This window comes from Aedes aegypti, chromosome 2 (assembly GCF_002204515.2).
Source record: "Aedes aegypti strain LVP_AGWG chromosome 2, AaegL5.0 Primary Assembly, whole genome shotgun sequence".
NCBI lineage: Eukaryota > Metazoa > Arthropoda > Insecta > Diptera > Culicidae > Aedes > Aedes aegypti.
Window position 1 is genome coordinate 389469425 of NC_035108.1, and position 12070 is coordinate 389481494.

The following is a 12070-nucleotide window of genomic DNA, read 5'->3' on the forward strand; positions in this document are numbered from 1 at the left end:
ACTATGTTTAACATTTGTAAGTGTATATTTGAGAAGGAAATCTAATCAAAAACTGGTAAACCCTGTAGTTGAAGTGCTGTGAGTGATTTGAAGGTAGTTTTATACTAAGAAAAACTGTGTGAGTAATTCATAATGAAGTACAATGAACAAGTGCCAAATCGCATATGTTTGAATTGAGTTGAGGAAATTGAACCACCAATTTGGAAATGTTTCTTTCTCTAAAGTATCATAAAGCAAATGTCTGCATCGAAGGTTAATAAGTGTTACACACGATTTAATCTAAACGGACTTTTTATAGATTTTTTTTTCAATCATTCTTTTTATAATAGCGCTGTCCGGATTTTGATTCAATAGTGTCCGGAAATATAGACAAGAAATGTTACAAGTGTCCAGATTTAAAGACAAGACAACTTGATTGTTTCGATGATTTTCATAATTTTATCATAAAATTTTAGTTAATATTTGTTATTTTCGTCAATTTTAAGTACAAAACTGTGTGTTGCTAAATTGAATTTTGTTCTCATTTACCACCAACTTGTTTAAAGTGAGATTGAACATTTTCCTCTTCTCAAGCGTCCGGGTATTGATGCAGCACGGTATTTCAGATTTGAGATAAAACGATAAACTACGATCCAATGCATGTCCGGAATAATTCCCGTTGAGGTACAATTATTTTTTTTCAAAAAAAATTGATTATTTCAATGAATCGTAAGTTGAACGTTGGAACAGCTATTTTAATAGCTCATAAACATTCTGTGTAAAGATTGTCTTAAAAAGCACACGCATCATGAAACATTTGATTATTCTAGCGAGACAATTAAAATTGTAATAATTAGATAAAACTCCCCGATAAAAATCGCATAGACTTATCAGTTACGGCCACACTTTCTGCCTTATCTCTCCATGCGAGAATCCGATTGCTCAGCATTTTTGCTCTTCTTGGCAATCTCATCGTTTAGATTAGCACGCAGCTGCCATCGCAAGAAAAAGCCTCAATGCAAACGAAATTAAGCCGAAACATAAATTTCAATTATCACCCACTTGAATTGGTCACGTCTAAGTTCGCACTCCCTCGAAGACTCCACACAGACACCCATTCTCCATGCCAACCATACAGTTTAATAACCGGGTAAATATGTTGGGATAGGCTTCTGAACTTAGTACTTTTGGAAAAGCTGCAACCAAAGCTCTCAAACAAATTTTACCAGTAATTATCAACCCTTTCTAACTTATCTTCTTCTAATGCAATGCCACAAAAGAATGATGATGAATTGAATAAAGTAGTAGAGAACAGAAAACCACCGCAGGCGTCCACAACTTTTTGTAGCTGAACAAATAGGGCAATTGGTGGTAAAATGAACACCTTAAGGATTTCATCTCTTTACTTCAATATCATTTGATCTGCATCCTTCAACTAGGGTAACTTATATACTTTGGACATGCATATAATTTGGACTAGCCTCGTTCTATGCTCATTTCCAATGAGATGGCGAGGAATATATGTACGGGAAATCGAGTATTACATTATTAATACACTATGCTACTTATTAATGATGACCATTTCCATAACAATTACAAATTGGCTTCAAAAATATCAAAATTTTAAATTGTATCAATAGAACATCTGTGAAACCTACGAATTCAAGAGTATATGCATGTCAAGAACATACATTAAATGCAATGATAGAGCTCGGAATTGGCATTAATAAAAGTTTAAAAGTGGCAACATGATAAAATATGTCTAAAATTTAAGTTAATTTCATCTAAAATCTTAACATGAGTATATAAAAGGCATGAATCAGGTGATGTCCAAAATAGATTATGGCGTTTTTTCGTGGATCTGATGATATTTGCTTGCATTAAATGAAATTATTGATTATCACTAATATATACATCCAATAAGCGAAAAAAATGCACAAGTCACATGTAAACTCTTAACATTTTATGATAAGGATCGTCTTTTTAAGAAACCATTGTATGGATATTGAGATAACGCCCATGTCCAAATTATATTTACATGAGGGTATCCAAAATGGTATATTTGGTGTCCGAAATGTATAACAGACAGGCCGCCAAAACACGCAATTTTTGAAGCTAATACTATAGTTTGTAAGCTTTTTCTCCCCAGAAACTCAAAGTACATTGGGACATTAAGCAAATAAGTAACATTACTTAATGAAATATTAGTATCTAATGCAGTTATTCGGCTAATACTTAGCCTGTCCAAAATACATTGTTTACCCTACATATATGAAAGTCATTCTAATGGTATCTGATGAGTAATAATATCGTTTACATATTTACCTCATTGAAACCTTTATTGCTGCGAGTTAAGAATTACATTAGATCAAATTTTTAAACGTGGTTTTATAAATTTTTATGTTTCGTTTATGTTTCCATCTCAAAGCTCCGTAGCAACATATACACCGTTCATTATGCTCTAGGATTTCCGTGCGTGATAAAAAATCACCGTAGTTTGTGATTTATCTGTAATCAGATAGGTGTTCATTTTACCACAACTTCCCCTAAATAAAAAGGCATGACCGCAGACCCAACTACCAATCATATATATATATATAGCAAACCGCGACTATGATGTCTAGGGGAAAACGTTTCGATACATACCTACCAATTATTCTTTTGTGACAATTTGTTCAATCTGAATCACGTCTCGGAGTAATTGATTGGTTCGTAACGTTGAATGTTGAAAAAAAGTTTTTTTTTTCAATTTCTCATCGTAATGTCTTAGATCGTAATAGGATAGGTGTACCAGTTATGGACATAATGGTTCCCTATTTTGCCATAAGTGATTACTTTAATGCCTCCAAATTTTGAATTTTTTTATTTGTTGTAATAGTTAGATTTAAGATATATCTGGATGTTAAAACATTCAAAAAGATTGAAAATGTGAAAGTTATCAAAATTCCACTTATGGCAAAATAGGGAACCACTATGGCCATAACTGGTTCACTTTCCCTATACAGTTTTCTATCACTCAAAATTTGATTTAATTAATGCGTCATAGAACGGCCTACTTTTCCCCAGATGGCGATAGTGCGGAACGTCAACCACGAAGAAAAACGATGCGCGCGCCTCTGGATGTGAGGTTTGAAACATAGCAAATTCATTAATCTTCTTCTTCATAAGATTTGTTAAGTTTTATTTTTATATTTGTTAAATGATTCTGATTATTTTTATGGTTTCAAATTCTCCTGAGGGGTCGTCCAAAATTATGTAGAATTTAAGGGGAAAGGGGGTATTACGAATTTTTAACGATCAGGGGGAGGGAGGTGTCCTTTGCTAGTAGACGTAGCATATTGAATTGATATCCACCTATGAAAACAGTAGCACTCAAAAGTACAGTTTTAATCAAACTTTTGCGTAAATTAAGTAGGATTTGTGAAATTACATTAATTGACTGAAAAAGATAGTAATAAGTTATTAAGAAAGTAGAAAAACAAATTAGATTTTCGAAAAGCTGATTTAAACTATAATTGATTATTTGATTATTTCTTTTGAAATCTGTTACTTCAATATGAATAATTTAAAGTGAAAGTAATTAAAACAAACGACTTACATGAAAATGTTTACTTTAAAGTAACAATATGTTGAATGAGTCCAAAACAATACTTGAATGCAATGGAAGGCCCTCACGTTATGCATTTTAGTTTTTCACTGTTACCTTAATTTACCCAATCACACTATAACTGTAATTGATTCAGTAATAATTAACTGAAAGAACGCAAAGAGTATGATTTGGAAAAATAAACATTCTGACAAAAAAAAAACCTTATTTCAGGGGTGAATATATCATCAAGGACTGTTGCTGTTTATTTTGTTTGTCAATAATGCTAAAATATGCTGACGATATAAACCTTTTTTGGAGATAGTATATTTATTAGATCTTATTTTATTTGAAAGTGAAATTATTGTATTCTAAAACTGGTTTTAGGAAAACTTGCTCGAGATTAATACAAAAAAATGTGTATCTATATCGTTCACAAGAAATCAATGCAGTAGAAATGAATCTATATTACTAAATACGAAACCGATTTACGGTGACAACATCCCATACAAAAGTTGGCCAAAATTACAGATCTTTCTCAAGCCGTTTAAACCCGCTAATGTATCGAAAAAAACGGCATGTTTGAAAATAATTTTAAAAATTCAGCTGAGAAAAAAAATCGACAGTTCCGGCACATGTGGCAAATTTTGATTTTTTGTTCTAATTCTAATGCGCAATTCTTGCATCTTATTTGAAATGAACTTATCATTCAAATAACATTACTTACAAAACGAGTAATAAGCTTGGATTTATAAAAAGATTCAGTTACCTCTTCTATTATCTGTACACGATCAAGATATTATTCATTGCCTCTCCATGAATATTGTACACAGTTTGGGCTACCGCTGAAAACTGGTTGTTTTAATAAAAAGTGGCATACATTATTTTATTTCTTTGGTCTAAACCCGTCAAATGAGACGAACAATCCAATATTTTGAATCATAGGTCACAGACAAACAGAAGTAACCCTTAAAACAAATTCCTTTGTGCAATAAAACCTACAGATGGCGATAGTGTGGAACGTCAAACACGAAGAAAAACGATGCGCGCGCCTCTGGATGTGAGGTTTGAAACATAGCGAATTTGAAATGATCGTGCAATTTTGGAGTGATCGATGAAAATTTCATCATTGTTACGTCTGTTTGTCTGTGCACATAGATTGTTGCTCAATAGATGACGTTTACAGATTTAGCGTGTGGGTATTAGTAAGTCTTGTGGTGATATCTGAAGCTTTAATATAAAGTACTGCTAAAAGTGCATTAATTTATAGCGGAAATCTCAATTTTTAGCCTAAAATTTCCTTGATTTTCTGAGTTATTAGGTATAATATTAACTGTTGCCGACATAGGGTGCAGAACCACTTGGGCACTTCCATGATTCACTTTGGCATGGGGGGTTTTCCTCGTCCGAATTGTCTGAAACTTTGCAATAAGAAGCATTTCAGTACGACGCATATTGTGGCCAAATATGAGCTTTGTAGCTTACAAAAACCCCACTGCCGAAGTGGATCAAAAGTGCCAAGAATAGGATCCAGCTCCCTATATGTGAAAAGTAACGAAATTAAATACCGTAATCCGGGGTATCATTGATCAGCGGGGTAACATTGATCGGCAAACTCATCTCATCAAAAATACGAATTATCATTTATTGATGAATTATTTCCAATTTATGAATGGTGCTTCTCTTTCTTATATTCATGAGCTAATGAAAGTTAATGTTTTTGAGAAAATTGAGTTCACCTTATACGTAAATTTATCAACTTTTTGAAATAATGATTTTAATTGTTAAAGATGACACTACCAAAGATTCATGTCTCACACAAGTTCTGCAAACGTTATAAGCAAGGAAAATGTGATTCTTACTAAAAATGGCATCGCCGAAAACGATTCCGTTGTCAAAACTTTTATAAGTATGCTCAATTAGGCAACATTACCGAATTACTGTTAAGAATGTAGAATTCCCTTAGGAAATTGCCTACCTTTAGGCGTATTCCGTGGTTCGAGGTGTTTTTAATTTTAAAATAACTCAAAAAGTAAATGACTTGTAAGCGTTTGGCCTTCATATTCGGCTTCAGGGGCCATGGTTTAAGTCAGTAACGACATTTTCAGTATTACCGAACTTTGTTTAAATATGTGATCAATGTTACCCCATATCAGATAATTCAAAAAATCGCCCAAAACATTTTTTTTAACATGCTTAAATCTTTCAATTAACAAAATACAGTATAATGTCTCGAGCTATGGGTGGCAGTACTTGTTTTAAAAATATAAAATTTGCAACATTTGCATTTTCAAACGAAATATTAAAGAAACATTCAGAAAAATGATCAATGTTACCCCGGATTACGGTACCTAAGAAGCAGACGTCGTACTAATGTGGAAGTAATGACAATACAAAAAAAATAAGAATGAAAGGACCTGATTGTTTTTTTTTTTTTTCAACGGATGCCTCATAATTCAACATGATGAGTGTTAACATGGTAAACAATTCACTCAACTGCATAAAACCAAAATGGCGTCTTAGTCCAAGAGTTTTTAAGCTCCAGATTTATCATTTCAAAATATTACATTACGGCCGAATTGGGACAAATCCAGCTATTCAATTTCCCTTTTTCACATGTTTTTTGTGCGACACATCAGAAAATAATGGAAATTCTTAGCTTTAATTTTAAATGTCCAGCACTTAAGCACTTTTTGGCAATAGTTTACATTAAGGTGAAACATCTCGGAATCCAAAGATGGCCGGTACAATGGCCGACTTGTGCCCCTACTCACGTTTTCAAAGGCACAAAACTGGAGAAATAGTTGGCAATCGTTTCTGATCTTCTTATTTTAAGCTTTCTGCTAGTGCACAAAGCCAAAATAAAAAGTGCACTGCTGTTGCATGCTTTCTTCGCGAGATTTGTGCCTTTGAAGTTTTAGCGCAATCTTAGAAGTTGATTCTAAACTGTTTCACCTTAAAGCTACAATATCACCACAACACAAGGTCTCCACGCCCAATTCATTCAATGAACAACAATGCATATGAAGCAGAAGAGAAGCTCATCCAGTTTACAGCGATAGCCTCGAAATTCAACATGTTAAGTGATATCAAGGTAAAAAACTGATTCTACTTCTTAAAACCATCTTACGAGGGTTCCACCAAAACGGCCACCCTTTAGTTTGAACATATGTTAGCGATCAGTGACATAAAACTGGAATTTTAATGATGTGGGCCGATGGCGTCCTGGTTTCAGCGAGAGTTGCTCATACAGTCAACTCTCCCTTACTCTATATTCCGTATCTCGATATCGAGTCAGACAACCATTGTAAAAGTTGATTTTCATGGCTAACCCGATGGTCCCTTGGATCGTAGTTGCACTAGTTTTGTATTCTGTAACTCTATAACTCCCTTCAAAATCGTGTCAAGGAGAGTTTACTGTATATATTTTAGGCAATTTACCTTTTTTCATGAGATAATATAGCGGTCGAAATTTTGCCCCGCTGATTCGAAGGTTTGCCCCACTATGGGCGAAAATTGGTTTCAATACATTTATCTATCTTCTATCTTCTATATAAATAAAAATGGAGTGGTGCTTGTATGTCACGAAATGGGTTCCGAACGGGTAAACGGATTTGAATGGTGTTTTCTCCTTTTTGTTCGTTAAGGGTGCCGACGTGTTTGTGTGTATAAAAATCACATTGTATTCACCGGGAAAGTAGGAAAAACAAGCGTGAACGGAACTGCCATTTTGTATGGGACGATCCATAGCGTATTTAAACAGCCTACTTGATGGCAAGACGAAGTTTGCCGAACCACTAGGGCAAAAGCTGGGAGGGAGAAACCGATACGAAATTTATGTACGTCACAGTGAGCCGAGATTCTGCTGTCACAAAATGTCACTGTGAACCCAGATCTTAAGCACTGGACTAACATGATAATAGCGCGTAATTGTTCAAAACATATTTTCGCAATTCATCAAATGTGACAAAAATCAAACGAAAATCAATTCAAAGTACTCAAAAGTAATATCACGATAATTCCTTTCATTATGATTGAATACAAAGTAATGAAATTCGCATCTTTTTTACATTTTCGAATAAAAATGAATATTGAATGCATAGAATACTGTGGCCTTTTTGTGGAAAGATCGAAGATACACTATAAAAGAAAACTAGCGATTTGCATCAAGTCTGCCTTGATTGTCGTTGGCAAACTGGAGTTATCTTGCAGTTTGAAAAAACTTTCTTCAATATTTCGTGTGTAGTATCTGTGCCTCCCTCCCAGGGCAAAACAAAAAAAAATAAAATTTTCGCGTTTGAAAACAACAAATTACTATCGCGACTCCAGTTGGAAGCTGGAATCATCGACACGCGACAATCGATTTTTCTCAAAATCTATGCGTTGAACCTAACGTCGGGCAAAGTGCGCTGGACAGCGGATCTGGTGGACTACCCAGCGCACCTTGCCCGACGTTGCTCCGGGTTTCAACTGTGTGAATAATATATACTGCTTCGCGACTAAAAATGGGTGAACCACCGTGCGAAGTTTGATTTTTGACCAACTTCGCCGCGTCGCGAGTCGCTTCGCTATAGTGCGCATCTATGCCCTCCGCAGTGTGCATTATGCGCACTATTGAGAATCGAGTTGCGACGCGGCGAAGTTGGTAAAAAATCAAACTTCGCACGGTGGGTCACCCATTTTTAGTCGCGAAGCAGTATACCTTTCCCAAATCTCAAACGTTTCTGAGTTCATTTGTACATTTTGTTTCGTCCCGAACACTCGCAAAAAGTAAATCGAATCAGCAGCTGTTAAATCAACATTTGTTAGCATAAGTGCGACTTCACCTTCCTAAGATCACCTTTGTACGTAGAAGGCCTTTGCGCGACACCTTAAACGTGAAATTTTACACATGTAAGAATCGCATAAGGGGTCGTCCATATACCACGGCCAAAGACGGTTTTAAAATTATTGTATGGACAAATGACCACGATGGGGGAGATGGGTGGTCTGGAATCCCAAAAATCTGTCCACGTGGTTAATGGGCAGGCTCTAAAGCAAAAAGGTGATTTGGTTGTACATACATTTAGGCTGTCTGGGCTTCAATCGAATGAAACACCGATGAATAATAGCAGATGTAAGTATTTTATTTTTGATTAATCGTTATTATTGTATTGTAACGTTGTGTTGTTACAGTAATATAAAGGTTTGACAGTATAATTGTGTTTATTAGTTTAATTTCAAATCAAATAATGAACATGGAAAATTTCACTTTTTTATCTAAGAAGCAATAACAGAAAAACATATTGGATGCATGATACATTATATACACAAATAAATGCAATTACTCCCCTTATATCGTTTTCCATCAGTAGTTTAAATCATTTTTGCAATTGTCACCCTTATAAAAAAAATGAATACATTTATCGAAAACCCTGCTTGAAGATTATGCATCTGTAAACTTATGGAATAATAGGGGAACAGCACCAATTTTCGACCCAGCACCAGTTTTTGACCCATGCATACAGTTTTGACCTACTTTGTATGGAAATTCTGAAATTGACGCAGAACTCTTGTAGGTAGAAAATTAATACTATTCCCCTAATGGAATTTGCATGATTTGCTTTTTTTTATCGGCAACATTTTTGACAAAGAATGACCTGTTTATACGTTTGTAGCCTGAGTGAAAATTTTGCAACTGATGGATAAATAAATAAGTCAAATTCGTGTGAACTACGTACAGGGTAAACAATCTAAATCTTGTCGAACTAAACGTTCAGTACGCAAATCGGCGTTCACTTCTGTTATACTCGATTGAATTTTCTGACAATTTCAGCCAAATAATCTATCCATTTGATAAAGGTTTCAATTTGATAGTAAACTGGGGATATTTATTATTCGTTCCATACTTTTGTCATCTACAACTCCGCTTTATGCGCTCAAAGATAAAGTGTTTGGTTTGATGGACGGTAGTGTGTATGAAATGACGTAAACACGTGGTCACTGCTATATCAACCTAGTTTTATGTTAAACTATCCGAACAAACGCTAGACTTTCTGGCTTGTCCAAGGACTGTATTATTAAGTAAAGAATACATAGCAACAACAAAGGAAAGTGCTTACGTCAACTATGCGAACATTGGAGATAGAAATAGTTCGTTCTCTGCAAAACCAACGACATAATGAATTCAAGAAAAAATATAATAAGAGTTACACACTGCAAATATGTTTTTAAACTACTGTTTTTTTATTTATCTATCATGATAAAAATTAAATTAAAAAAGATATGAGTATTTTAAATAAAATAATAAATAAAATTATATTCAAATATATGTGTTTAACGATCGTAAATAATAATTTAATAAATTAAAGCAAAAGCTTCACTGAAACGGTTTATCGTAAAATAACCTATCGAACACCGCTAACATCAAGAGTTAAAAGCAACCTTGTTTTCAATCTCTACAGAAAAATCTTCAACCACTCACTTCTTGCCTAAACTAATAATGTTGTGTTTTCTTATGAACCGACAAATTGCTAGCGTGAAGGAAAGACTTCGTACACATATTGCATTTATAGGGACGCACTTTCTGTGTGGCATGAATTCTCATGTGAACCTTCAGGTTACCACTGGTGGCAAATGCACTGGAACAAAACTTGCACTGGTAAGGTCGTTCACCGGTATGTACCCGATAATGAATGGTCAGATATGACGGATGGCTGAAGGTTTTGTTGCAAATCTTACACGTGCTGGACAGCTCGCCACCAAATGAGCCTGCAGGATCGCTCGAACTGCCGGAAATTGCCACTCCAGCCAACGGATATGAATGTGTTTCCGCGTGCGATCGAAGACGAGCCTCGGAGTTGAAGCTTTTATAACATTGCTGACACTTGTACGGTCGATCCTGCGAGTGAACAACGTTCATGTGGGTTTTCATATTACTGGAAGTGGAGAACGCTCGCCCACAAATGTTGCACGCGTAGGGTCTTTCTCCTGTGTGACTTCTACGATGGATGATCAAGTTTCCGTAGAGTTTGAAGGTCGCGTCGCATAGATCGCACTTGAAGCGACCATCCGGTAGGGTGTTTTTCATTTTATGTTGGTCCATGTGGAACTTGAGAGTCCGAGAGCATGTAAAAGTCTGAAGACAGAAGTTGCACTTCATCGAATTTGTATTGGAATGCATCGATTCATGATATTTGAGTTCTTGTAAGGTCGAGAACGTTTTGTGACAGATAAAACAGCTAAGATCGACTCGACCAACGACGTTTGAGATTTGCAGATTATAACCATCAGACTTGGGGCGGGAAGCACAGAATTGCATGTGTTGGCTGAGTTCAAAGTTTGAAGAAAATTCTCCTCCACACTCATTGCATCGCGCAGAACTAGAACTGACAGGCTCCTCCGCTGACATCGATTGATCTTCGTTGAATCCCAAACTTATCTTGAGCAAATCTTCTGGTTTCACCTCACTGGCAAACGTATTATCGAACGGAGATCCATCCATCGATACATCTTTGCCTTCCAATGCACGAAGCAATGTCTCATCCAATTTGTCCAAATTCATATCATCATTGTCTTGCTCTTCATTTCTACTCTCTTCGACAGAATCATCTGCTTTACTCGAAGTTGTCCCTTTTTGCTTCTGCTTACAATACTCTAAATTATTTTTACGACATGTTACTCGAAATTGGAAGAACTCATCCAGCTTGGTCATACATGCTTTGCAAATTTGGGCGGTCAAATCATCATCGTCAACTGGCAACTAAAAGAAGCAAAAAATCAAATAAGTGGGTCACACCTCCAATAATGCGCCATGCTTTTCCAAGCCCCTCTGAATATTCATTACCTGAAGCGAGGTACATTTGAAAATTTTTATTGCCACCTGAGATTCCCAATCTACATCATCCTCGTCGTCGTTATCCGGAAATATACGATCCATCTCCGAGCGCTCCTCAAAACACAATCTACAGCGTGACTCCATTTTGTATCAAAAATTCAATTAATTATAATTTATTATTATTGTATTCGACGCCAAACTGAAACGACAAGAATAGAGTGAGAAACGAGAAAGAAAAAAAATGAATACCAGCAAATCCAGCCAAGTCATTATTAATGGAAGTTTCTCTCCCTTCTTTGGCATGAATAACATGAATAAAGTGATTAATTATCCCACCGATTATAATATATGATGGTTCGAATACGCAGCACCCAGCAGCGCCAAGGCCCCGATAATAGTCGCAGTTCGAACTGAAAATTCAATCATACTGACCTTCTGGAACATTTAACTCCACTGTTCAGCAGTTCCCTTCACGTACATCGAGGCAAACTATTGATTTCCAGTTAAATGATAATTAAATTAATCAAATTGTAAATTATACGACCGAGGGTCTCGTCGACCAACACCACAACGATCTATATGGCTTAGGCTACGCGCTTGCAGGATGTACACACAACACTAAACCGAATCCAGTCGCGGCCAGTGACAGAATGAAGTCTCTTCTCAATGTATGGAAGAAAGCGTATAGA

At 35.7% G+C, this 12070-nt stretch overlaps 1 protein-coding gene across 1 annotated transcript; it reads right to left on the reverse strand.

The window, feature by feature from the left end:
• Positions 1 to 10001: 10001 nt before the first annotated feature.
• Positions 10002 to 12039, reverse strand: LOC5572789 (zinc finger protein 391). The gene is made up of 3 exons (XM_001654138.2): positions 11814 to 12039; positions 11391 to 11580; positions 10002 to 11306 (listed from the first exon to the last, which is right to left on the reverse strand). Exons 2-3 carry the CDS (start codon positions 11523 to 11525, stop codon positions 10041 to 10043), a joined length of 1401 nt encoding a protein of 466 aa, XP_001654188.2. The 5' UTR covers positions 11526 to 11580; positions 11814 to 12039; the 3' UTR covers positions 10002 to 10040.
• Positions 12040 to 12070: the final 31 nt, after the last annotated feature.